The sequence below is a fragment of the Symphalangus syndactylus genome, chromosome 5 (assembly GCF_028878055.3).
Source record: "Symphalangus syndactylus isolate Jambi chromosome 5, NHGRI_mSymSyn1-v2.1_pri, whole genome shotgun sequence".
NCBI classification, from domain to species: domain Eukaryota; kingdom Metazoa; phylum Chordata; class Mammalia; order Primates; family Hylobatidae; genus Symphalangus; species Symphalangus syndactylus.
Window position 1 is genome coordinate 152,075,264 of NC_072427.2, and position 27,394 is coordinate 152,102,657.

General features: G+C 50.0%; 2 protein-coding genes across 14 annotated transcripts; one reads left to right on the forward strand and one right to left on the reverse strand.

Annotated features, from left to right (window-relative positions):
- Positions 1 to 1,211: 1,211 nt before the first annotated feature.
- On the reverse strand, positions 1,212 to 27,363 carry ITFG2 (integrin alpha FG-GAP repeat containing 2). 13 transcript variants are annotated; one of them, XR_010120925.1, is made up of 16 exons: positions 27,093 to 27,363; positions 21,073 to 21,168; positions 20,385 to 20,426; positions 20,060 to 20,231; positions 18,076 to 18,215; positions 17,418 to 17,566; positions 16,930 to 17,027; positions 16,693 to 16,746; positions 16,497 to 16,597; positions 15,381 to 15,498; positions 14,412 to 14,585; positions 14,173 to 14,335; positions 12,898 to 13,115; positions 10,535 to 10,648; positions 7,329 to 7,499; positions 1,212 to 1,522 (listed from the first exon to the last, which is right to left on the reverse strand). XR_010120925.1 is itself a non-coding variant. In XM_063639919.1 (12 exons), the coding sequence occupies exons 1-12, from the start codon at positions 27,186 to 27,188 to the stop codon at positions 14,232 to 14,234; spliced, it is 1,344 nt and encodes a 447-aa protein (XP_063495989.1). In that variant the 5' UTR covers positions 27,189 to 27,350; the 3' UTR covers positions 13,358 to 14,231. The 13 variants fall into 13 exon arrangements, 2 of the variants coding, with proteins under 2 accessions (XP_063495989.1, XP_063495990.1); XR_010120921.1 differs by having other exon boundaries at positions 12,898 to 13,111; positions 27,093 to 27,309; XR_010120927.1 differs by having other exon boundaries at positions 7,329 to 7,380; positions 27,093 to 27,286.
- NRIP2 (nuclear receptor interacting protein 2) lies at positions 2,007 to 13,083 on the forward strand. The gene is made up of 7 exons (XM_063638520.1): positions 2,007 to 2,081; positions 3,023 to 3,628; positions 7,354 to 7,506; positions 10,010 to 10,092; positions 10,377 to 10,498; positions 10,749 to 10,801; positions 11,130 to 13,083. Exons 1-7 carry the CDS (start codon positions 2,007 to 2,009, stop codon positions 11,220 to 11,222), a joined length of 1,185 nt encoding a protein of 394 aa, XP_063494590.1. The 3' UTR covers positions 11,223 to 13,083.
- Positions 27,364 to 27,394: the final 31 nt, after the last annotated feature.

Sequence of the window (27,394 nt, forward strand, 5' to 3'; positions counted from 1 at the left end):
GCAAGGCAACAAAGGCCTTATCAGACTAACTGGAAAAGAGAAGCTGATGTCCCCAAACCCGCTCCAAACTCCAAAGTCTCCATTCTGTGCCCCAGGCATGTTTACTCTTCCCTGGGGTGCAATGTACAGACCTGAGCTCACTGAGAGCCTGGGACAGCCCATCCGTGTTGGCAGGCTGGCTCCCTAGAGCCATCTCATCCTTGTGAGTTGATAATTTAGCATGACTCCCCTGAAGGATGCATTAGTAAAGGACTCTTGAAGATGCTGAAGAATTTTCAAACCAAAGGAATGCATTTTTAAGAATAAAGTAAGTTGGAGGAGATGCTTTTCAGCGTGGGGCCTGCCCAGCATCACGCTGTGTGTCACTCAATAATCTATCAATCATAGATTATAGTTAATCCTGTTGAAACGACTACAGGAACCCAGCAAAACACGCCAGAGAATCCTCTTTGACCTCTATCCCAAGCAAACATACGGTGGTAATGGATGTCAAGACATGGGAGGGAGCTGGAAAGTTCCACTAAAGCTAAGTCCAAATGAAGCTGGGCTCTGGGTGGGACAAATCTTGAGAAATGGCATCCTATTACAGTTTGGTTTTCTTTCCGTGTTTATCATCTCTATCAGTATTCTCCTTAGGCACAGCGTAAATTGAACAGAACTTGGGAGAGAGAACACAAGGACCTCACCCCCTGCTCTGCTATATCATAACTGAATCTTGGGCATATTTTCTAAGAATTTTTTTCTTTTAGAGACAGTGTCTCGTTCTGTCACCCAGGTTGGAGTTCAGTGGTGCCATCATAGCTCACTGCAGCCTCGAATTTCTGGGCTCAAGTGATCCTCCCACCTCAGCCTCCTGAGTAGCTGAGACTATAGGTACATGCCACCACACCTGGCTAATTTTTAATTTTGTTTTGTTTTCATTTTTGTTTTTTGAGATGGAGTTTCACTCTTGTCGCCCAGGCTGGAGTGCAATGGCACAATCTCCTCTCACTGCAACCTCCTCCTCCCAGCTTCAAGTGATTCTCCTGCCTCAGCCTCCCAAGTAGTTGGGATTACAGGCGAGTGCCACCATGCCCAGCTAATTTTTTGCATTTTTAGTAAAGACAGGGTTTCACCATGTTGGCCAGGCTGGTCTCAAACTCCTGACCTCAGGTGATCCACCCGCCTTGGCCTCCCAAAGTGCTTGGGATTACAGACGTGAACCACCGTGCTGGGTCCTAAGACTTAATGTACTAGTTTCCTGGGGATGCCATAACAAAGTATGTATCACAAGCTTGAGTGGCTAAAACAATAGAAATTTGTCATCTCACAGTTCTCGAAGCTGAAAGTACAACAGGAAGGTGTTGGCAGGGTTGGTTCCTTCTGGCAGCGGTAAGGTAGGGTCTGTTCCGTGCCTCTCCCCTGGCTTCTGGTGGTTTGCTGCTCATCTTAGGTCTTCCTTGGCTTACAGATGCATCATCCCGACCTCAGCCTTCACGTGGCGTTTGCCCCATGTGCATTTCTCTCTGCGTCCAACTTCCTCCTTTTAATAAGAGCACAGTCGTATGGGAGTAGGCTCATCCTAATGACTTCATCTTAACTTCACCATATCCGTAAAGGCCCTATCTCCAAATGAGGTCGCCTTCTGAGGTACTAGGGGTTAGGGGTACATTTGGGGGGTGAAGGAAACAATTCAACCCATAACACTTTCCCTCTAAATGGGGATTAGAATACAGTATTTCTTCATATAATTGCAGGGGTTGTGAAAGTGTCTCAAAGAGGCTTAGTTCCTAGAAGCTCAGTAGACATCGGGTTTGTCTGAAAGTACATGTGCCTTGGAACTGTCTGAGTCAGACTGCACCCTTAGGGAGCAGGGCTCAGGTGGAGTAATCACCCTGTGAGTGTCCAACACAGGTAAACAGGTGCTTGGCCAGTGCGTTTCTCTGATGGTGAAGAGGAAAGGCTGGAGACAAAAATCTGCTGATAAGCCAGGGCTAGAAAAAGTCTGATACCAAGTGCTGGAGAGGATGTGGAACCCCGGAGCCCGTGTGCAGCTGTCTGAGTGTGCACTGATAAAAACACTCTGGCAATATGCCAAACAGGCAAAGCTGTATATGGGATGTCCCAGCAATTCCACTCCTAGGTGTAGGTGTATACTCTAGAGAAATGCCTACATAGGTGCCCCAGGAGATGTGTGCAAAAATATTTACGGCAGCATTGTTTGTTAGACCTAAAAATGAAAAATAACCTAAATTTCCTCAATGTCATGCATGCATCTAGTGGAATACTGTTACACAGCAGGTGAAGTCAATTAACTAGAGCTAAGCATATCGTATGGATGAATCTCACTAACAAAAAGTATTGAGCAAAAAAGAGCAGATTGCAGAAGAATAAATACGGTGAGTAGGACAAAACCAACGACATATTGCTTAGAATGCATATGTAAGTATTTGCATAAAGAATATAAAAAAGTAAAGGCCTGATAAACACCAATTTCAGCAGGCGGAAGTGGAAGTGCATAGGGAGCTTCAACAGCTTATTTTTTAAACTGGTGATGAGTGAAGAGTACTGGTTATCTTATTCTTTGTAACTTCTGTATATTTGAAATACAACATTTTTTAAAGAGCTGGGACTTGAGGAGAGTCACATAAAGGAGACTGAGATGCCAGGGACATTTTCTATTCGTGGGAAGATTCAGAGTTGTTCCTGCCATTCCCTGGAACCCAGAATCCAGAGTAATTAGTTAAAGACTCTGACATCTGCTAGGCGGGAGGGAAGAGACCTAACAAGGTAAGGCTAGGGGGATGAGGAGGGAAGGACGCTCTCATGCTGCCCCTCTCTGATCTGAACCCAGTTACTGGCCTGCACACCAGCCCTGGGCTGCAGAGAACGCCAGGCGGAAAACAGCTGGGCAGCCCTGGGAAGCCTGGGAGGGATGCGGAGGAGGGCAGGGGCCACACACGCTGGGAGGTGCACTAAGGCTGCTGCCCCCACACAGTGACAAGCGCTTCCTCGCAACCACCTGGCACGGGCACCCTGACAGTTTACAGCACTGTCTCTCTCTCCTTCTCTCTCTCTCTCACACACACACACATACACACACACACACACATACACACACACACACACGCCCCATCCACCCCCCGCTCTGACCAGGACCCCAGCTTTGGGGACGCGGCCAAGTCAGCCAGCTGTGGGCCCTGCCAACCCTCCCTCTCTTCTAGGACTGGGTTTTTTCCAGCCGGAGTCTCCCTCCCTCTACAGCGGTCTCGGGAAACTGGAGACTGACGCGCTGCTCCTGCACGCTATTTATTTTCCTCTTTCTCTCCCGCGGAGACCCTCCTGTTGGAAAGAGAGCTGCAGCACGGGACGGAGACAGGCAGGAAGAAGCAGAGAGGACTTGGTGACGCCCCACCCCCCCGCCAGCAGCCCCTGGCCCACTCCTCCAGCAGGGGCCATGAGCACCAAGCAGGAGGCCAGGAGAGATGAGGGAAAAGCCAGGACGAAGGGGCAGGAGGCACAGCTTCGAGACCGAGCCCACCTGAGCCAGCAGCGCCGGCTCAAACAGGCCACCCAGTTCCTGCACAAGGACTCGGCCGACCTGCTCCCTCTGGACAGCCTCAAGAGACTCGGCACCTCCAAGGACTTGGTGAGGCACCCCCTCCCCCGCCAGCGTCCCCTGGCCCTTGCCTCCCACTTCCCAGATCCTGAGCAGGAGAGGCAGGAGCAGAAAGTGCAGACCCTCAGCTTTCAGGTCCCGCTCCCTTGTTGAGATGGGGAGAGGTCATCTTGCGAACTTGAGGCTCTTCACTGGGGATGTTCCCATGGTTTGGTGGCTCTGAGGGGTCCTATTCCCATTGCTCGGCTTCCCTGCCTTTTTCCTCTAATGGCCCCAAACTTGAGGGTGGTGAGGAGCTAGGCTGTTTAGGAGTGGGGGCTTACAGGAACACAGGCACCCTCTAGAGTGGTCACTTACAACCGGGAGCGCCTGGAGGACTGGCCAGTTTAGGGTTGTGACTTCCTGTTCTCCCCGAACCACAGGTTCCCTCCACCAGGTCTGTCTACCCACTTGTCCTTTCTCCTCAGAATCAAAACATCGGGGGGTCTCCATCCCTCCCAGGGCATCAGGGTTTTGTGTGGCTCTTGCTGGGGGCCCCTGGCCGCCTCAAGTGCTGCTCCCCCAGCTCCTAAGTGGAATGGACCTTCCAGGCTCCTCTCCTCCCATCCGTCTGCAGCAGCTTTGGTCTCAGAGGAATGGGGCAGGGGAGTCACAGTGAGGATGTGAGTGGGTGGGGGACAACTGCAGATTCAGGCATTCCCCTCTGAGAGGCAGTGCTGACAAGCGGGGCTGCACAGCCACTTCGCTTGGGATCAGATCCTGGCTCTGCCATTCACTAACTTGCACAATTGACTTTACGTCTCTGTGCCTCAGTTTCTTCATCTGCTAAATGAGAATCCAATCAATCACAGGACTGTTGGGAGAGTTGTTAGAGCTGATATATTTAAAGCACTTAGAACAGTGCCCAATAGCAGGCACTATCTAAATGCTATTATCCCCCAGCTACTATTCCATTTAGCCTGAGAAATATTCCTAGCCTCTGACCCACGGAAGAGGAAATCCTTCGTAGAAAGGCTTGGGAGCATTCGCTTCCCTGTCCCCTCCCCTGGTCTGAGAAGAGGTACTCAACCAGGCCTGTGCTGAGGTTGGAAGCACGTCTGCAGGCCTGGGCTCCACCAACTGCTTCTCCCCGGGAACCTGAAGGCAATGCAGCGCCTCGTTACCTTTCCCTACTTAGCTCTACCTTTCCAGACTCCTCTCGGCCTGGGTTGCCCCCACCAGGACCACAGCCCAGAGGCCTGGCAATTCCCTAGCTCCCAACGAGGAAAAGGGATTGCACTGAGACTTGCTTATTCCTACTTGCAGTGGCAGCAAGCATAGCTGAAAAACAGGGATGGAGCAGGGAAGCGGGTTCTTTGGCTCTCAACGGCTAGAACCTACTGGGGACCATCCTACATCTGTTTGGCCCGAGGAGAAGGTGCTCTACTGACATTGCCATCCCGGAGTGGCAGGTCCCGCCTTCTGATGAGAAGTCCTGGGCTTTTCACCTCTCCCTAGGATATCCCCAATTGATCTCTAGCAGTTACCTCCTATGGCTTTGGGAGCAAAGGCACAACGGGTAGGGAAGACCCCATTGTCTCCCTCCCTGGGATGGCTGTGGAGCAAACTGCACAACAGTGGGAGGGACCTGAAGCCTGAGTCCATCGTGGGAAGGTGGAAGATGGGAAGTGCAGAGCCAGTCTCTCCAGCCAGTCCCAGAGCTCGCTGAACTTTTCCCAGCACTGGGTCTCCTGCTGGCAGCCTTGCTGCCAGGAGCAACCCCAAGGGCCTCATTAATCTAAGAGTAGAAAAACAATCCCAGGCTCCCAAGGAGAGAGGGCAGGTGGAGAGGTGCATAGAGCCTGGGAGAAGAGTCAGTCTGCAGCAAGCATTTATTGAGTGCCTACTAGATGCTGAGCCATGCCCTGGGATATAAAAATGAGTGAGGTAGACTCAAGGGCTCTCCAGGCTAATGGGGGAGTAAAATCCATACATAACATTTGTGAGAAGCATGGGAGCTAAGACGAGGGACCCCAGCTTGGCGTGTATGGAGACAGGAGCATGAAGAACTCAGAGAGGGTATCCTGGAAAGGGTCCATCCTGCATTATAGGATGTACACGGAATCCCAAACTGAAGATACAACCTCTCTCTCAAATAAAGTGTGTTAAGCTAGTCGTCCAGTCTAGCCTCGAGAAAAGTGAGGAAGAGGAGTTTCAGGAAGAGAGGAGAAAGGAGTAAAGACCTGGAGGCAAAAAGCAGCCTGGTATGAGCGGTGCTTCTGGGGCCCATAGATAGAGTGGCAGGGAAGGAGGCACGGCCCCGTCATCTGGGCTGCGGATCACCTTCAAAAGCTTGAGCTCTATCATGCAAGCAATGCGGGGTAGGGTGGGGGGTCTTTGATGCATTTTAAATAAGAGAGTACATGCTTAGTTTCATGTTTTACTTTGGTGCTCCGCAAACTTTAACCTGCACATGAATCACCTGGGGATCTTGTCACAATGAAACATCTGATTCAGTAGGTATGAGTCTGCATTTTTAAGAGGCTTCGAGATGATGTTAAAGTTGCTGATCTGAGGACCATATTTTGGAGTAGCAAGGTTTTAGCTTCCAGTCTGAAGCTCCAAGCAGATGTATTTGAAAGGTAACAGGTCTGGAGACAGGTTATGAACTTAAGAAGGTGTTCTAAGGATCCAAGAGAGCTGTGGGGAGTCTGGAACACAGGCAGTAACAGAAAGGATGGATGGAGGCCAGGTGCTGTGGCATATGCTTTTGGTCCCAGCTGCTCAGGAGGCTGAGGCTAGAGAATGCCTTGAGCCAAGGAATTAGAGTCCAGTCTGGGCAGCATAGCAAGATCCCATCTTGAAAGAAAAGAAGGCAAAAGAAAAAGAAAGAAAAGAAAAGGAAGGACAGATTGATTCTACACAGGAGGCAAAACTTACAGAATTTGGGAAGTGACTGGATGGAATGGGAGTGGCTGTAGATGAGGGACAGGTCAAAGATGACTCCCAGCATCCTAGTTCTTAAGAGTTTTTTTTGTTTGGTTTTGTCTTTTTGCGACAGAGTCTTGCTCTGTCAACCAGACTGGAGTGCAGTGGTGTGATCTCAGCTCACTGCAACCTCTGCCTTCTAGGTTCAAGTGACCATCACACTTCAGCCTCCCGAGTAGCTGGGACTGCAGGCACGTGTCAATACATCCAGCTAATTTTTGTATTTTTAGTAGAAATAGGGTTTCACCATGTTGGCCAGGCTGGTCTCGAACTCCTGACCTCAAGTGATCCGCCCACCTCAGTCTCCCAAAGTGCTGGGATTACAGGTGTGAGCCACCGCGCCTGGCCTAGTTCTTGAGTTTCTTACTGTTTTTCATCACACCACCAACCCTGGGATCTGAAGCCCATTGAAGGATGAGGTCAGAGGGGAAGAAAAAAAAAACCTCCTAGCTAAAAAAAAAATGTAAGTTTGAGACAAAACTTCCCCCAAGCATAGTAATTCCTGAAATGTCCCTTCGGCTACTAAGTCAGTTTAACGGAGAATGGACCATTCTCTTCCCATTTCTTCACTGCTGAGCAATCTATGGATGTCCAAGGAAAATGGCATGATTTGATACTGGGGCTTACTCTGCTCTCATTACCTGGGACCCTAGGGTAAACTCCGAGGGTAAGGCTCAGGTCTGGGGTGTGGTTGGGGGAGCATCCTGGGATATCTAAGTGGGGTAACTGAGCAGCCTGGATGCCTGGTTTTAGAACTGCCTACCTTCATTGTTTTGTGATGGAGCCAGCAGCCGCACAGTGTGATCCAAAGACGCCTGGTGGAGGGAAACCCGAAATGGCTTCAGGGGGAGTCTCCCCGGGTGCAGGCCCTGACTCATGGCCAGGAGAGCAGGAGGAAGACCAGCAGGACAGAGATTCCAGCTCTTCTGGTCAACTGCAAGGTGAGAGGCCCCCCAGGGACACACTTTCATTAACAACCCTGCCTGCACTCACTTCACCTGCTCTCCTTGCTGCCCTGATGGCAGAGGGAGGGAGGGAGAAAGGGCACCTCTCTCCCTAGCCTGGACCTAACCAGGGTCCTCTACCTCCTTCCTCCCTGCCCCAACCCATCTCTCCTCAGTGCAACTCCATCTGTCACCACCATTACTCTGCCCCCTTTCCTTGGTCAAAATACAATACTTAAATCAAATGGTGTGTGTGCACGGATAACATAATTCTGGAAAAAACTCATGTGTTCTAAGGCATTGGCCCTGTAATCTCTGGAACCGCGTAACCACTCAATCACTGTTGAACATTCGCAATAAATTCCCACTGGTCCTCGGCCACCGTCTTTGCTCTGTGCTTCTTCTACCTGGATTGCACTCTTCTTGCTCTCCAATCATTCTGGCTCTGCATTCTGCAAGCGAAAGCCCAGCTCAGATGTTACCTCCTCCTTGAAACCTTTTCTGATTTCCCCAGTAGGAAACAGCCTTTCCTCCCTCCCAACCTCTAAGGCATGTTACTCATGTCCTTTTTAAAAAAAAAAAAAATTTTTTTTGAGATGGAGTCTCGCTGTCACCCAGGCTGGAGTGCAGTGGCATGATCTTGTGTCACTGCAGCCTCTGCCTCCTGGGTTCAAGCGATTCTCCTGCCTCAGCCTCCCAAGTAGCTGGGACTATAGGCCCGCACTACCACGCTCGGCTAATTTTGTATTTTTAGTAGAGACAGGGTTTCACCAAGTTGCCAGGCTGGTCTCAAATTCCTGGTGCTGGGATTACAGGCGTGAGCCACTGCGCCCAGCCCTTTTTTTTTTTTGAGATGGAGTTTTGCTTTTGTTGCCCAGGCTGGAGTGCAATGGTGTGATCTTGGCTCACTGCAACCTCCGCCTCCTAGATTCAAGCAATTCTGCCTCAGCCTCCCGAGTAGCTGGAATTACAGGCAAATGCCACTACGCCTGGCTAATTTTGTATTTTTAGTAGAGATGGGGTTTCTCCAGGTTGGTCAGGCTGGTCTCGAACTCCTGACCCCAGGTGATCCGTCCACCTCGGCCTCCCAAAGCGCTGGGATTACAGGTATGAGCCACCACACCCCTCAACTTTTCCGGTTCTTCTATTTTTTAGAGACAGAGTCTTACTCTGTCACCCAGGCTGGAGTACAGCGGCATGATCAGAGCTCACTGCAGCCTCAACCTCCTGGACTCAAGCGATCCTCCCACCTCAGTCTTCTGAGTAGCTGAAATTACAAGTGTGCGTCACCATGCCTGGCTAATTTTTTTTTTTTTTTTTTTTTTTTTTTTTGTATTTTTAGACTACCACGTTGGTCAGGCTGGTCTTGAACTCCTGGCCTCAAGCGATCCTTCCACCTTGCCTTCCCAAAGTGCTTGGATTATAGATAGGTGTGAGCCACAGGGCCAGGGCATTCACATCCTTTTATAGACCATAAAACTTTCTGTCATATAGTAGAGTTATATTTTACTTCCTTTAGACTCCTGAATAGCATTCATTGATGTACCTCCCGGTAACATACAGTAGATACTCAATGAATGTTTGGAATGAGAAAACAATGTGTGTATATATCCAAGTGTGTATCAAAATGTCTGTCCATGTCCCAAAGTAGGTGAAGTTGGCTTCCTTTGTTTCCAGGGGCGAACTTCTTGGTTACCCATATCTGAGTTTCCTAACAGGGGATTCTAGTCTTCTCATCCTTCCTCTATTCCTAACCAGGAGGGCATCAAACTCCCAAGGATTCCTCTAAACAAACAGGTCACCATTTCTCCATGTCTGGCAGATCTTCCCCCAACTTATGAACCCATCACATATAACCACTTTTTTTTTTCCATTTTATTTTTTGTAGAGACAGAGTCTTGCTATGTTGCCTAGGCTGGTCTTGAACTCCAGGCTCCAAGTGATCCTCTTGCCTCCAAAGTGCTAGAACTACAAGCATGAGCCACTGCACCTGGCCCACTTCCTTTTTTGATTTATTTATCTGGGAGTTCTGCCCCATTGTATGAGTGTCATAAAAATCAGTTTTTTTGTTTGTTTTGACACAGTTTTGTTCTTGTTGCCCAGGCTGGAGTGTAATGGCGCAATCTTGGCTCACCATAACCTCCGCCTCCCGGGTTCAAGTGATTCTCCTGCCTCAGCCTCCCCAGTAGCTGGGATTACAGGCATGCGCCACCACACCCAGCTAATTTTGTATTTTTAGTAGAGACAGGGTTTCACCATGTTGGTCAGGCTGGTCTTGAACTCCCGATCTCAGGTGATCCACCTGCCTCGGCCTCCCAAAGTACTGGGATTACAGGCGTGAGCCACCGCGCCTGGCCCCGATAAAAGCCAGTTTTAAAGACAGTTCATTTTCTCCACTCATTTCTAGAAGGGAATCATCAATGGGCTGGGAAACTGAAGGATCCAATTCCAACCCATTCTCCTAGGGACTCACTGATTCACCACGATCCCTCTTTCTTAGTGCCAGGACCAGCTGCTTAGAGTGGCCGTGGACACAGGCACCCAATACAATCGGATCTCTGCTGGATGTCTCAGCCGCCTGGGGTAAGAGTGTGGCCCAAACAAGCAAATGGGGGACAGGGTTTCTTTTTGGGGTGATGAAAATATTCTCAAATTAGATAGTGATGACAGTTGCATACTTTATCTCAATAAAGCTGTTATTTAACAAAAGAGTGGCTAGAAGACTCTGGCAGAGAAGGCAAGGATTTAGACCCCACGTGAGGTCAGGGGTTGGAGGTGAACCCATAGTACAGAGGGACATCTGCTGATTAATGGGGTGGAGCCCTCTAGGGGCTGTGGTAGCCATAACCCTTGATTTCCAACCACAGGTTAGAGAAAAGAGTCCTAAAACCCTCAGCTGGGGACCTGGCCCCTGGGCCCCCAACCCAGGTGGAGCAGTTGGAGCTACAGCTGGGGCAGGAGACTGTGGTGTGCTCGGCACAGGTGATGGGTAAGTCCCCCCTTCTGCAACAGCCCTGGTGCTCACCTCTCACCTTCGTCTTCGGGGTGGGGCAAAGGCTGAGACTTTCAGTCCCTGCAGCACAAGGAGTCCCCAGAGATGTTCTGACTATCCCCCATCTCTGTGCCAGTGTCCTCGGATCTGGGGATGGGGTGGGCAGAGAAGGAGCAAGGGCTGAGAGGAGGGCAGCAGCGACCACTGGGAACCCTCAGCCTCTTCTGTTTTCAAATTGTTCCTACAGATGTTGAGAGTCCTGAATTCTGCCTGGGCCTGCAGACTCTGCTTTCTCTCAAGGTAAGGCACCCAAACTCAAGGCCTGATCCAAAGCACTGGGAAAAAGTAGTAGAAGGCACAGGTGTGTTAGCCTGGACCAGGTTCTGATGAGAGTGACTTAGAGATGGGCAATTGTCCCTTTGCTTCCTTAGAGGTTCCTTACTTACCACCAAGTGAAAAATCAAGAGAACTGGGTCACCCCCTCCAACAGGAGTCTAGGGAAATGGGGACGGGGGAAGAGCAAAAGGCAGGTGGAAGCTGTGGGAAGTGGGAGGGGGAACAAAAGGAGCAGGCTGGGAGGCAGGTGACAGGCTGAGGTGACCTGGCATAACTGCTCTACGCCCCACAGTGCTGCATCGACCTGGAGCACGGAGTGCTGCGGCTGAAAGCCCCGTTCTCAGAGCTGCCCTTCCTGCCTTTGTACCAAGAGCCTGGCCAGTGACTGCTGTCTCAGTCAGTCCCCAGAGGGAACGACCTTGCCTTAGCAGAAGAGGCGTGTGGGGAATGGGGGCTCTTGAAGCCAGGTAGCTGGGGACTACGGTGTCTGCCTTTTCAATCACCACCCCAATCCCTGCTGTCCCATTTCCCCCAGCTGGCCACATTCCTCTCTGCTTCTCAGTAGCTGTCCCACTCCCCAGGAGGAGTTTTCACTAGAGGGCCCACGATGCCAGGATTCTGATTCATTTTCCTCCCAAGAAAAGCAAAGCCAAATCAGGACCACAGATAGGAACCTAAGCAAAATGGGGTGCCTGCTTGGGCTGGGTCGAAGGCTCTGCTGACTGCTGTCCTTGCCCACCACCCAATACCACCCCAAACACAACTTCCCACGCCACCATGTCTCTCACCACACCTTCTGGGGCTCATTATCTCCCACAACTAGACTGCCATGCCTCACCAACCTATGTCCCTGGACCTCCTGGTGTCTGCCTCTTGGATTCTGTGCACATCTGCTCACAGTTGAGTGGGAGAAGAAACATTAGCCAGAATTCAATACAACAAAGAGTGGGAGTTAGTATAGGAATGTCCATCTCATAAGGCTGAGAGCTTTTATTAGTTATTTTTCTGGGGCTGCAAATGTCTGAAGCCAGTTACTGTTTGATTACCCTGTGCAAAACCTTGGACATACTTCTGCTATTAACGCTAGGTTTTTATCCTTCTCCACTTGCTTTTTGTACCCACCGAGGCCCTGAACTTTGGGTGTGTGTGTGGAAGAGGCTTGTAGAGAATCGCTCCTATGAGGCAGACAGGATAGTGAGGGTGTCACCACTCAGACTTAACCTATTCAGTATTCTTTCTGATTTCTAGAACTATCCACCGCATTAGGCCTTCTTCCTATCCCCATCTCTGGTCTCTTGAGCTTAAGCTTGAGTTGTCCTGGAATCAGTGGCTTTCTAACCCCCTGCCAGTTTTTGCCAAAGCAAAAAGACAGAGGCTTTTTTTTTTTTTTTTTTTTTTTTTTTTAAGTTTGGGGTCTGTCAGGAGACAGAGGCTTTTTTGAATTCACTGTGAAGAGAAGAACCTGAACCTTAAGACGCCAGACCCCTGAAAGTCTTTCTGGCTGGTTTGAGTCTCTCAAATCATGGATTAGGAGTAACGAAAGAGGCCGGGTGCAATGGCTCATGCCTGTAATCCCAGCACTTTGGGAGGCTGAGGCGGGCGGATCACTTGAGATCAGGAGTCTGAGACCAGCCTGGGTAATATGGCGAAACCCCATCTCTACTAAAAAATACAAAAATTAGCCAGGTATGGTGGTGCACACCTATAATCCCAGCTACTTGGAAGGCTGATGCACAAGAGTTGCTTGAACCTGGGAGATGGGGGTTGTAGTGAGCCAAGTTCGTGACTTGGACTCCAGCCTCCAGCCTGGGTGAAGGAGTGAGACCCTGTCTCCAAAAACAAACAAAAAAGGAGTAGAGAAAGACAGTGGTACAGCTAACCTGAACAAGGGAACTGGGACCCTTGGGCTGAAACAGAGTCTTGAGCCTGCGGTTGACTGGGTTAGAGAAGAACCAGGACGCAAGGAGCTGCCCGTGACACCTGGCCTGCCCTTTCCCAGCTGCCTCTCCTGCCCTCAGAAGGAAAGGAGAGGAGCTCACTTATCACGTGTGCCATAGTACCTGGTCTCAAAATCCTAAAGGCCTTCCTCTCCCTCACTGCCTTGCTCCACAAGGTCCGCTTTCTTGGGTCTTGTGCTGTGCCTTTCTTTGTCTGCCTCTTGCTGCTTCTGTAACTGCAGACCCCAGGCCCAGTGGCAAGCGCTCGGCTCAGCTGCGTCTCCATTGGAATAAACTCTTGTTTCTCTATGTCGATGTTCTTCTCTGGTCTTCCTCCCTGCCTATCAAGAGCTGAATGATAACTCTGCCCATTGTCCCTTACAGAAAGGGAATGTCAATGTGGGCCCTTGCCCAGGCTGACCCATCTGACTAGGGTCAGTACAATTGAGAGCAATTGGAAAGCAATGGCTTTCCAACTCCTCTGACCACAGCTCACCACAGCAGGATTACATTTTACATGGCACTCAGTACACACATGCATGTATGACTAACAAAACAATACTTACCTACACTGTGAGCAATGTACTCTGCTATTTTCTATTTTACTTTATTCTATTCTTCCTATTTAAACAATGCTGGCCATAATCCACCAAAGGACTGCAACCACGGTTTGAAAAACACCGATTTAGGGCATAGAGAATCAAGAACAGACGGTACATAAATGACCCAAGATATAATTCCGATTGTGGTCTGGATCATAAACCTGCATCACATTTTAAATGTCTATTGTCTTGGAGACAATAAGCTATTTTATGGGGGAATGGGTGGGTGGAAAAATGGGAGCAGGGCTTCTGAAGCTGACTAATACCGAAGAATACGGCAACGTGAGAAAGCACTGACCCAGCTGCTTTGGTAAATGGAGGAAAATCATCTTACCCTGAGATGGGTAAGACCAGACTGTAGAAAGATCCCTCAAAACAAAACAGTTTGTCATTCCTTTAACAATTACTAACGTCAAGAACTTGGAATTGTGCCGTGGAAGACAGCACTTAAGAGGGGGTGGAGCCCTTACCTCCACTGCTTCCCTGGGCCTAAAGCCTGGTTTCCTTATGGGTGTTGGGGCCACACAAACAAGTCTCTGTTTTCAACACAGTGAGAGTGGGGAGTGGGACATGTCCCAGATGATTTGGAACAAGGCCAGGGTCCTATGACCCTGCTGGCGTGATGGGTGGGTCCATAAGGAAATGTGCAGATGGTCAACTTGTCTCTTCTTTCACCAAAAAGACTGCGAGGGCTATAGTTCATGGTCACCTTAGGGCTGCTGCCATCTTTCATGCCCAGAGTCAAATCCTGCATTTCTGTAATGCATATTCCCTATCCTGCCAATACCACAGATACCTTTACGGGGTAGGGTGGGGGTTCAGAAGAATCCTTCACCAGCTATGAGGCAAGTACAGCTAGGTGGGATCCTGGAGGCTGGAGGGAGCACACTGCGGTGGCTGGTCTGGATGGTAGAGCGTTTGGTGAAGCAGGGCACGAGTCACAGGGAGGTCGTCAGGATCTGAGAGCCAAGAAGGGGTGGGTAAGAGGCTGTGGGTCTCCTGGGCACCCGGGCCACTGGCTTTTCTGGCACTCACCCACGCCCAGCTCCTGCAGCAGGCTGTGGTACTCCGGCTTGGTCTCCAGCAGTTTCACCAGATTGGTAGACTCCATCCGCTCCAGCTGCACCTCCCAGTACACATAGATCTTCTGGTTGAAAGTGACATATACGAGGCAGGGGCTGTTGTGGCCCCCTTTGCAGGCGTACAGCCCTGGAAGATGTGGGCAGGGAGACAAAGGTCAGGAAGTTTCAGTGCCAATGGTGGGGGGCAGACAGCAAGACACAGACTTCCGAGTCAGCACTTCCCATCCTCCACTGATGTCAGGAAAAAAATTAAAGGCTCTCTATTTCTTCTCTGTTGGGAACTCAGTAAAACAGGTAAGATGGGAAAAGACCTGGCTCACTTCAGATGTAGAAAAACCAGAGTAACAAAACCTGGGCAGAACAGCATCCAAAAAGGTGCTATTTGTTGCTTTTCCCATCTTAGTGATATCCCTGGAGGGATGAGGGACGGCCTTGCTCGCCCAAGGGCAAGACTAGCAAAGCACAATCAGAAAGTAAGCCTTCTCTTAGGTGCCAATCCCTCCTTCCAAATGCATCCCCCAGTCACCCAGAGAGTGAGTGCTGCCTCCCAAGGCCCCTGATTTGGAACTAATGAAAATGCTCTAGAACTTTCTTCACAGAGGCCTGGCATGCTCGTGGAAAAGAACGTCCTCATGTCTTCACACATCCCAGACAGATGACAGAAACTCATTCCATTCTTTAAAATATTTGGGGTGGAGATGTTACTGTCTTTTATTTCTTCTTATTTAAAATTGTCAAGATGGCAATGTAGTGACCACCCCTCACCCCCAAACAAAAGAGCCGAAGAACTCACTGGTCAGTGAAGACTTACATCAGGGGATACGTCGGAAAGGGAAGTGAGGGGCAAACACTTCCCTGGCATGCCTAACACGCCTATCTAACTTAAGTGTGGGTAGAAAGGGGCCATGGGGGTGGCGGTCACCTGCACAGAAGGCACGGATATTTTCATCCACTTGGAAGCGGACGACGGTGCGGTTGTGATCAATGATATAGGTCTGTCCATCCCAGGCGCATGCAACTACCTCCTCATGCCCGTTGCCCTGAAAAAGGACAGAGACAAGGAACATAAAGGAGCTGTGGACTGGACTCTGGATGACAAACAGCGAGCTGGGGAGGAATTTCACCCATGCGTTGGGCAGTAAACGGAACTGTCAAAAGAGCCACCTCACATACCGCTCACAACCACCCTAGGAAGTAGGCAATTTTCTACTGAGGAAACCTCAGCTTATAGAAATACAGTCACTCACCCAAGGCCACTCAGCTAGGAGGCAGCAGAATCAGGATTCAAACCCAGGTCTGCCTCTTCTCCTAAACCAACAAGCATGCCTGATGGCAATATAAAGTATAGCCCCTACGTGCTGATTCAGGGGCCACAGTGATATTAAATAGGGATTCATATTTGGACAAGAAAAACCTACAAAATATGCCTCTGGAGTTGGGATGAATAACATACTTCCAGGCTCTTACAGCAACTTTTCTTTGGGGCTATTGCTTCTGCTGAAGTTATGGAAATGACAGACTTCTAACAGCACAGTATAGCATTAAATATGGTAGAGTAAGAAGAAAGAAACTCGCTTCAGATGGATTTAGACCTATCTAAAGAGACTTAAGGCCAGGCACAGTGGCTCATGCCTGTAATTCCAACACTTTGGGAGGCCAAGACGAGAGGATTGCTTGAGCCCAGGAGTTTGAAACCATATATAGTGAGATCTCATCTTTACAAAAAGTTTAGGAAAGTTAGCCCAGTGTGGTGGCACACGCTTGTAGTCCCAGCTTCTCAGGAGGCTGAAGTGATAGAATGGCTTCAGTCTAGCAGAAAAGGTTGCAGCAAACCAAGATCATGTCACTGCACTCCAGCCTAGGTGGTAGAGGGAGACTCTGTCTCAAAAAAAAAAAACAAAAAAAAAAACAAAGAGACAGAGACTAAAGATAAAGTTTGGGAGTTCCCTGGGATGTGAGAATAGCCTGATTATTCCAAATCTCATCTCTCCACGTGGAAAACGCAAGAATGCTCTGCTCTGCCAGGTTTTCTACTCACGGTGACATCCAATTTCTCCAGGGCAAACAGCTGGTGATCCACCTGCACTGACCATAGCAGCTTGTCTGCTTCTTCCATTTCTTCCATGAGCTTCAGTGTCCCTGCCAGGGGAGAGGCAGGCTGAGCATGGGTGGGATTGGCCCCGAGCAGACCCTACAGGCATACAGCCCCCACACCGCATCCTAGCATTGCTCACCATCCAGGGTGCACAGGGCAAAGAGGCCAGAGCCACTACTCTCAGTGCCGTGGCCTGTGAGGACCAGAGGAAGAAAATGTAAAGGGCAGGGCAAGGTCAGAGCCTACGGGGAGAGGGGTGTTCCGCAGCAGCAGGGGAAGGACAGGGCTCGAAATGAGGGGAAAGCTATGGATCTCCACTCCTCCAGAACTGACGGCTGCCCCTCATCTCCCTCCCTCACACCCACTACACTTTCACCTTGTTTGATGTTGCCAATTAGGTGAGTGGAGACATTCTTGTTGTGGATACGGCCAGATGTTTGGTGCAGCACCACATCTCGGACAGCTGGGGTCTCCCTGTGCACAGGAGGGTGGAAGGATCAAGTGGGAGACCAACTGAGCTGAGTTCTCCAGCCCTTTGTAACCCCTATCCCTGCAAGGGCTTCTGCGATTTGAATCAGCTTAGAAACCTACCACTAACCCCATCTGGCCCATGTGGCAAACAGAAAAGACAGGGATGGGGCTGCCAGGTTGGAATCTCAGGACCTCTTTCAGGTGCTACAAAGTTAGAGCCCAGGATTCCCTTGGTCTTAAAATAATCTTCCCCAGTGGGGCAAAGCTGCTTGGGCTGGGACCCAGATGAGGCAGCTCTGCCAACTGCAGACCCATTTTACTACCATGTGGCATCTGGGAGTCCATCCTGCTTCCATGCACCCCCACACCATCCACTGGCCTGTACCCCCTTACCTACTGCCATCCGTGGGCCCTTCAGAGGCAGGAGAGGACCCAGTGTCCTTTTTCCAGGTACACAGTAGAATTGCATAAGCACAGCCTGGCTGAGACACCATCAGTTCAGGAAGGCCCAGTGGTCCCAGAGTCACTGAGAGGCTGTCCACCTGCACCAGGGAATGGGATTAAAGGAGATGGAGAGAGAAGGCAGTGGGTCCCTGCAGAGAATGGAGGGGGCGGCGAGTGGGAAGGGGGTGGGGGCGGGGGCAGGGGCAGGGCAGCAGTCCTGGGAACAGCCCTCTGGGCTTCAAGGGTAGCAGCAGGAGGAAGGATTTCGAGTTTCCAGGGCTCCTGCCTGGCACCGTCCTCTCCACACAGACCACACGCTTTCCCCTGTGCATGTCGCAGCTGGGGTCTGGGTCCTGATGCGGCCCACTCCACACACCTACCTTCACACTCCTCATTCTTAGCCCAACATGCCCTTCTCTTTGCCTGTTACTAGCAATTTCCCCTAAGCCCCTGATTTGAAATGGTCTTTGGATCTCTCTTGGCAAGGTGACTTTTCACTTCTCCCCACCCTGGCCCTGTCCCATGCATGACTGCTCTCCCACTGCCTCCTCCAGGAGGCCTTCCTCCCAGCTCCCTGGGGCCTTGTTCCCCAGAGTCAGCTTCTTACCTGACCCTCCAGCATCCATTTCTTGAGGGACACCAGCTGCCCTGTCAGATGTTCAGGACCCTCACCCAGCTCCTCCCAGCGGAAAGCTCGCACCACACGGTCTGTGTAGCCCACCACCAGCTCACGACACCCATCTCCATCTGTGAGCACGAAAGACAAGATGGGCTTTGGAGTCCCACGAGCAGCCCCTGCTCCTCTGCTAACAGTGGCACCTTCCAGCCAGTGTGGCTTCACGCCCGATCTGCAGTGCTACTCACTTCACACTCAGTCTGCCCCTGCCCCTGCATTTGCGGCATCTCGCCCGTCCATCTGGTCCACGTGTTCCGCAGCTCCTATCTGCTCTCTGCCTGCATATTACTTCTCAAACGTGCAACTCAAAGTGTCCCAATTCATCCCATGTATCTCCCACCACCTACAAGCCCTCTATCTGGATGGCTCCCTTGCTTGCCACCTTTTTTTTTTTTTTTTAAACAAATGTTACCTTCTCAGTGAGGACTTCCCTAACAACTCCATTTAAAATTGCTACCTCCACCTCGACACTCTAGCCCTTTCTGTGAATTATTTTCTCCATTGCACTATTTTTTTTTTTTTTTTTTTTTGCGACAGAGTCTTTGTCACCCAGGCTGGAGTGCAGTGGCACAATCTTGGCTCACTGCAACCTCCACCTCCCGGGTTCATGCGATTCTCCTGCCTCGGCCTCTAGAGTAGCTGGGATTGCAGGCATATGCTACCACGTTCAGCTAATTTTTTTTTTTTTTTTTAGACGGAGTCTCTCTCTGTCGCCCAGGCTGGAGTGCAGTGGCACGATCTCGGCTTACTGCAAGCTCCGCCTCCTGGGTTCATGCCATTCTCCTGCCTCAGCCTCCCGAGGAGCTGGGACTACAGGCGCCCGCCACCACGCCCGGCTAATTTTTTTTTGTATTTTTAGTAGAGACGGGGTTTCACTGTGTTAGCCAGGATGGTCTCGGTCTCCTGACCTTGTGGTCTGCCCTCCTCGGCCTCCCAAAGTGCTGGGATTACAGGCGTGAGCCACCGTGCCCAGCCTAATTTTTGTATTTTTACTGGAGATGGGGTTTCACCATGTTGGCCAGGCTGGTCTCGAAAACCTGAGCTTAAGGGATCCACCTGCCTAAGCCTCTCAAAGTGCTGGGATTACAGCCATGAACCACCGTGGTTGGCTGCACTTATTATCTTTTTTTTTTCGGAGATGGAGTCTGTCGCCTAGGCTAGAGTGCAGTGGCACGATCCTGGGTCACTGCAACATCCATCTCCCGGGTTCAAGCGATTCTCCTGCCTCAGCCTCCTGAGTAGCTGGGATAACAGGCACCTGCCACCATGCCTGGCTAGTTTTTGTATTTTTAGTAGGGACAGAGTTTCACTGTGTTGGCCAGGCTGGTCTCAAACTCCTGAACTCAAGTGATCTGCCCGCCTCAGCCTCCCAGGTAGCTGGGATTACAGCTGGATTACAGGTTTACAGCACGCCTCTCAAAGTGCTGGGATTATAGGGATGAGCCACCACATCCAGCCATGTACTTACTACTTTCTAATATACTACTTAATTATCTTACAAAATATGTAGTGTTTCTTCTCTTTTCCTTTCTTTTTTAAATAGAGACAGGGTCCCACGCTAGAGTGCAGTGGGGAGATCATAGCTCACTACAGCCTCGAACTCCTGGCCTCAAGTGATCCTTCCATCTCAGCCTCCCAAAGCGTTGGTATCACAGGTGAGAGGCAGCACACCTGGCCTATATTGTTTCTTTTCTGTCTCTTCATAATAAGGCCCAGGAGGGCAGCAATTTTTGTCCATTTACTCACTACAGCAATTCCAGCGCCTTGAGTGATGCCTGGCTTATCATGGCAGCTCAGTACACAACAAATGCATAAATGAATATGGATTCTCCCTCTCACCCCAATCCCTTGGGACCTGCTCTAGTATCCACTGAGTCCTACTCTCCTGGCTGCCTGCAAAGGTAGGCATGCCCACCGATGTCGCTGATCAGCATGACCTTGGTGTTGGCGGGGATGTGCTGCTTGAAGACTGGACGCTGCTCCTCTCCAATTAGTGTCTCGTGGTGCCCAGAAGCATCCAACATCTTGGCAGGTGTCAGGTCAAACAAATGAAACCAGCCTTCAGCACTCACTGCCACCAACAGGTTCTAGGACAAACAGAGGTATAGTAGAGATGCACTGGGGAGGGAGTTTTGGAAACAAGCCTGATAATCATATCACAGAGGTCAGCTGAAGCCTTTAACCTTCAACTGATTTCCACTGTGAGCTAAGAATCAAGGAAGGTCCCCTATAGTTCTTACCTTTCCTTTATTACATACGTCTCCAACCCCAACGCAAGTCAGCTGTAAGAGAGAAAGGGAGGCTCAGGGAGACGCCAAGGAGACCAGTACTCCCTGACCTCTGTGAAGCAAGGAGGAGCGGGCGGGTTTTCTAATCACCATCATTCTCCCTGATCTCTGTGAAGCAGGAGGAGCGGGCGGGTTTTCTAATCACCATCACTCACTGAAAACTTGTGCCACATGAACCATGGTGATAGTCTTTATTAACTGAGTCACTGTGCTATAGGTTTGGTTCACCCAGACAGCAATATGAAGACCTGAGGTGTTTAAGACAATCTGGACTTAAAATAAAATAGAAACTCTGTATTTAATAGAGCGAGGCTACCATATTTCTAGACTTATTCAAATAACTGCCCCCCTTTTTGACTATACTTTAAGATTAGACAACCTTAGGCAACTTCCCTAAAGTGTCAAGGAGTACTCCCACTACACAAAAACACCCCAGCCCATGTATGCGTGTGTGAGGACAGATGGGAGCACTGGCTGGGGACTGCCCTCCCTGAATCAAATTGGCTGCACGTCAGTGGCTGGGCCCAGTAGCTGGGGAGTCAGGACACATGGGTTAGCACCTGTGTGGGGCTCACCCTAGGCGGTCACTGGACAGAAGGGATCCCTTCCTCCCTCCAGGCCCAGGGAAGTGAATACTGACCATTCCCTGGCAGGAACAGGTGAGCCATGGCCGACTGTCATCATTTTTATACACAGACACCTTCCCGCTGGTGTCTCCCACCACCAGTTCATTTAACTTCAAATGGAGAGAGAAGAAAGCGTTAGGATGGGACTCTGCTGAACCACTTCAAGCTCTTCTCTACTTAGCCTAGCCAAGGGAAATCACAAGACCTCAACCTGGAGCTTCATCTACTTTATTAAAAGTCTGGCCAGGTGCAATGACTCACACTTGTAATCCCACTACTTTGGGCGGTGGAGGTGGGTGGATCACTTGAGGCCAAGAGTTAGAGACCAGCCTGGGCAACATGGCAAGATCCCATTTCTACGAAAAATTTAAAAATTTGCCAGGTGAGGCCAGGTGCGGTGGCTCAGGCCTATAATCCCAGCACTTTGGGAGGTGGAGGCGGGTGGATTGGTTGAGCTCAGGAATTCGAGACCAGCCTAGCCAACATGGTGAAACCTTGTCTCTACAAAAAATATAAAAATTACCCAAGCGTGGTGGTGCATGCCTGTGGTCCCAACTACTCGGGAGGCCGAGGCAGGAGAATTGCTTGAGCCTGGGAGGTAGAGGTTGAAGTCAGCCAAGATTGCACCACTGTACTCTAGCCTGGGTGACAGAATGAGATCCCATCTCTCAAAAAAAAAAAAAAAAAAAAGAAAAAAAAAAACAAAAAGGCCGGGCGCGGTGGCTCAAGCCTGTAATCCCAGCACTTTGGAAGGCCAAGGCAGGCGGATCACGAGGTCAGGAGATCGAGACCATCCTACCTAACACGGTGACACCCTGTCTCTACTAAAACTACAAAAAATTAGCCAGGTGTGGTGGTGGGTGCCTGTGGTCCCAGCTACTAGGGAGGCTGAGGCAGCAGAATGGCATGTGGTGTGAACCTGGGAGGCAGAGCTTGCAGTAAGCCGAGATTGTACCACTGCACTCCAGCCTGGGCGACAAAGTGAGACTCCGTCTCAAAAAAAAAAAAAAAAGGCTGGGTGCAGTGGCTCACGCCTGTAATCCCAGCACTTTGGGAGGCCGAGGCGGGTGGATCACTTGAGGTCAGGAGTTCGAGACCAGCCTGGCCAACATGGTGAAACCCCATTTCTACTAAAAATACAAAAATTAGCCGAGCGTGCTGTAAACCTGTAATCCAGCTGTAATCCACCTGTAATTACACACCTGTAATCCCAGCTACCTGGGAGGCTGAGGCAGGAGAATCGCTTGAACCCGGGAGATGGAGGTTGCAGTGAGCCGAGATTGTGCCACTGCACTCCAGCCTGGTGACAGAGCGAGCCTCTGTCTCAAAAAAAAAAAAAAAAAAAAATTAGCCAGGTGTGGTGGTGCACACCTGTAGTTCCAGCTACTCAGGAGGCTGAGGAAGGAGGATCACTTGAGCTCAGGAAGCTGAAGCTGCAGTGAGCCATGATCGTGCCATTGCACTCCAGCCTGGGTGACAGAACTAGACCCTGTCTCAAAAAACAAAACAAAACAATCTTTTGAGGCCAACACAACCATACTTTCCCAGTTCTTTATTTCCATTTAGGGGTGTGTGTGTGTTAGGGGGTAAGAGAGGTTACAGGAATTGAGGCTACACACAATCTATGGCCCACCCCAGAAAATATGCCACCTGAACAGCTCTAGGCTACACATGCCTGACTTTGGCTCTTTGAATTTGCCCATTACAAATGGGACATGTTTTGAAACAGCCCAAGATGGTGGAGTTTTGGAGAATCTAACTTCAGACCTCATATTTAATCAGGGGCCAAATAAAAAGACAGTGTGAACTCTTGGGGCCCTCCCTCCTCTAGCAAGGCCTTTTGATCTTGAGGTGTATGTGGGAACCACAAAGGATGGTGGGGCCTGAGGGGGCAGAGCCTGAAGGGGCTGCTCCGCACTCTGGGCCTCCAGTGCCCTCAAGTGATGGCTAAGCTCTAGAGAAGGGAGGTCCCTGTATGGAGCCTCTCCACCATTTATATCTGGGTAGCTGCCCTTTACAGGGTTTCACGATGTTAACCAAGTGGCTTCAAACCCCACTTCTGCAAATTGCTTTATGATCTCCTCTTGGGGGTACAGCCAACATCCCCTTCCTGATCCCAGAATACATTGCACTAATACTCTCAAGAAATTTAGTTCTAAAGGCAACAGAGATAACAGGTGAACAGTAAGGGAAAGTTAGAAACAAATTGGAATTTATTTGAATCTTCGACTTCTGGCTGGGCACGGTGGCTCACCCCTGTAATCCCAGCTACTTTGGGAGGCCAAGGCAGGAGAATCGCTTGAACCCGGGAGGCAGAGGTTGCAGTGAGCTGAGATTGTGTCACTGCACTCCAGCCTGGGCAATAAGAAACTCCGTCTCAAAAAAAAAAAAAAAAATTGATTTATTTTTTAATTGTTGTTATTGTTATGGGAGATTCTGGTGAGAATATCAAATCACAGAAGCATAAAACTAGTTTTTTTTTTTTTAAATCAAACCTTCTATTACTTGATGTTTCTTATTTCTTTTCTTTCTGTTTTTTTGTTGTTTGAGACAGGGTCTCACTCTGTTATCCAAGCTGGAGTACAGTAGTGTGATCATGGCTCACTGCAGCCTCAACTTCCTAGGCTCAAGTAATCCTCCCACCTCAGCCTCCTGAATAGCTGGGACTACAGACATGCACTACCACACCTGGCTAATTTTTTCTAACTTTTTGTAAAGATGGGGTCTCACTGTGTTGCCCAGGCTGGTCTCGAACTCCGAGGCTCAAATGATCCTTCCATCTCAGCCTCCCAAAGTGCTGGGAATACAGGTGTGAGCCATCACGCCCGGCCAGTACCTATATTGTTCTAAGTGTTGAGAATATAGCAGTGGAAAAAACAGATTAAAACATTCCTATCCCCAGGGAGTGTACAGTAATGGAGCTTACAACTCAGGTGAAAAAAATGGTAGTATATCTAATATTGTAGAAGTGAGTGTGTAATAGTGTAATTCATTTAGGTAAGTACAATTTCAAAAAAGCTGGTGCTATAAAGCTATAAAAAAGGGAATGCTTTTAAACAAAGAAGGCAATCAGATAAAATGGAAAATGATGTATATCTGAAGGTGCTTTGTTAATTTACTGTTTAAAAATGTGGCCTGGTGAGGTTGCTTACACCTGTAATTCCAGCACTTTGGGACACTGAGGCCAGTGTACTGCTTGAAGCCAGAGGTTTGAGACCAGCCTGGTTAACACAATGAGACCTCATCTCTACAAAACTTTTAAAAAATTAGCCAGACATGGTGGCAGGCACCTGTAGTCCCAGCTACGCAGGAGGTTGGGGCAGTAGGATCATTTGAGCCCAGGAGTTCAAGGCTGCTGTGAGCTACAATTGCACCACTGCACTCCAGCCTGGGCAAGAGAGTGAGACCCTGTCTCTATAAAAAACAAAAAAATTAAAAAAATTCCTCCTCTGATTTTCTCATAAAATTGGACTGCTTGGCAGTTCATGAAGAAACACGAAAGCCCAGAAAACAATACAAATTTATGAGAATAACTCTTTCCTCCCCAGAGAGGGTAGAGCCAAAAGAGGCCTCATAAAATACCTTCTCCATCACAGCACTAGGGGGCGGTGGGAAATAAGCACAGGACAGTTAAGGAACTGTGAAGCAGGCAGGCCGAGTAGGAAGACAGGGCAGAGGGTAGAAGAGGGCAATACAGTGCTTTGCATTAGAAATATGAAATACATAATAAATGAAAAGATAAAGTCTGCAAAAAAAAGAGCATCAGACACTATTCCCTTTAATGCTCCACCGGAGAATCCTCTACATATTTTAGTCAGTGCATCTCATTACATTTTATTATCCGGTGACTATCACACAACTTGATTATGAGCTATCAGAGGACTGGAACTCTCTCGTTCATTTTTGAATTCCTAGAATGTAGCAGAGTCCTTGGTGCATAATGAGCAGTTCAATAAAGGTTTGCAGAAAAACAGAATAAGGCCGGGCGCGGTGGCTCACGCTTGTAATCCCAGCACTTTGGGAGGCCGAGGCGGGCGGATCACGAGGTCAGGAGATCGACACCACGGTGAAACCCCGTCTCTACCAAAAATACAAAAAATTAGCCGGGCGTGGTGGCGGGCGCCTGTAGTCCCAGCTACTCGGAGAGGCTGAGGCAGGAGAATGGCGTGAACCCGGGAGGCGGAGCTTGCAGTGAGCCGAGATCGCGCCACTGCACTCCAGCCTGGGTGACAGAGCAAGACTCCGTCTCAAAAAAAAAAAAAAAAAAAAAAAAAAAAAGAAAAACAGAATAAAATACTAACACCACCACCACCACTAACACTTAAGTGAGCACTAAACTGTGTGCCAGGCACTGTTTTACCTGCTTGACCCGTGTTAATTTATTTAAAAAATCAGAAGGGCTGGGCACGATGGCTCAGGCCTGTAGTCCCAGCACTTTGGGAGGCCGAGGTGGGCTGATCACGAGGTCAGGAGTTCAAGACCAGCCTGGCCAACATGGTGAAAGCCCACCTCTACTAAAAATACAAAAATTAGTCGGGCGTGGTGGCGGGCGCCTGTAATCCCAGCTACTTGGGAGGCTGAGGTAGGAGAATCGCTCGAGCCCGGGAGGCGGAGGTTGCAGTGAGCCGAAATCAAGCCACTGCACTCCACTGCACTCTAGCCTGGGGGACAGGGCGAGACTCCGTCTCAAAAATAAATAAATAAATAAAAAATAAAGAGGAACGACTGCGGAGGAGAGAAAAGGTAGATGGAGATTGTTTCTGTAATTCAACCAAGGTGTAGCACAAGTTGCCAGGCACCTACATCTACTATGAAGCAGGCACTGAAGAAACCGGACGTTATTAACACTGGGTTGTGGGGGTGATTGTTGCCCCGGAGGGAGAGCTAGGCAGGGAAATACCCCAATCTATTCCAGCCGAGTGGGCCAAGTCTAACAGCAGCAGACGTTGAGTTTAATACCTATGTTAAGCACGGAGGGAGTGCTTAATTCTGTGGGGGTAGGAGGCGGCTCAGAGAAGTCTTCGGAGGGGCGGAGCCACAGGCAGAGCGGCATTGTTATTTCCACTTCACGGCTTTGAAAGGTGATTTTTTTTTTTTTTTTCAGACGGAGTCTTGCACTGTGGCCCAGGCTGGAGTGCAGCGGGCGCGATCGCGGCTCACTGCAAACTCCGCCTCCCGGGTGCAAGCCATTCTCGTGCCTCAGCCTCCCAGGTAGCTGGGATTTGAAGCGCGCACCACCACACCGGGCTAATTTTTGTATTTTTAGTAGAGACGGGGTTTCACCATGTTGGCCAAGCCGGTCTCAAACTCCTGACCTCAGGTGATCCGCCCGCCTCGGCCTCCCAAAGTGGTGGGATTACAGGCGCGAGCCACCGCGTCCAGCCAAGGTAAGTAATTTGAGAAGTGACGCCACTGAAGGAGGCTTAACTCAGAAACAGTGATCCAGAAAACTAGGCCACCAGAGTTTACCAGGCTCCTCCAGTGAACACGTGACTCAATCAGGCGAAGGGATCAGCTATCTATCCCACCTAAAAAATACTCCCAGGGGCCGGGCGCGGTGGCTCACGCCTGTAATCCCAGCACTTTGGGAGGCCGAGGAGGGATCACCTGAGGTCCGGAGTTCGAGACCAGCATGGCCAACATGGTGAAACCCCGTTTCTACTAAAAATACAAAAATTAGCTGGGCGTGGTGGCGGGCTCCTGTAATCCCAGCTACTCAAGAGGCTAAGGCAGGAGAATCGCTTGAACCCGGGAGGTGGAGGTTGGAGCCGCGATCGCGCCGCTGCACTCCAGCCTGGGTGACAGACGGAGACTCTTGTCTCAAAAAAACCAACCAACCAAACAAACAAAACCTCCCAAGGAACAAAACCAACCACGAACACTGAAGCTATCAATAAAGTTTTTCTCTTTAGCGCCCCAAACTAGCCACAGCGCGCATGCTCACGCTCACGTGGCACGCTCGGGCGGCCTCCTCCACTTCCCTTGCCCCGTCCCTGCAGATCCAGGCTGTCTGTTGCAGTGCGCATGCACCTACCGTATCGTTATCAACGTCTCCGAGGCAGATTGCGTGCGGGAAGAGGCTCCCGCTGAACTCCAGCGCCACGCGCTGCACGTAGCTAACTGACCTCATGGCACCTCCAAGAGCAGAGGGAGCGGGGAGCCCCAGTAAATGTTCCCTGAACCCCCGTCGCGACAGCCGCCAGAGCGCAAGGCCACCTAAGGCAGAAAGTTACGTCACTGCCTGAACCTCCAATCTCTGCCTCTTCCTCCTTTAACCTTACGGAGGAGGCGGGTCTTCCGGCCTTGGAGGCGGGCTTACCAGCTCTGATGTGAGTG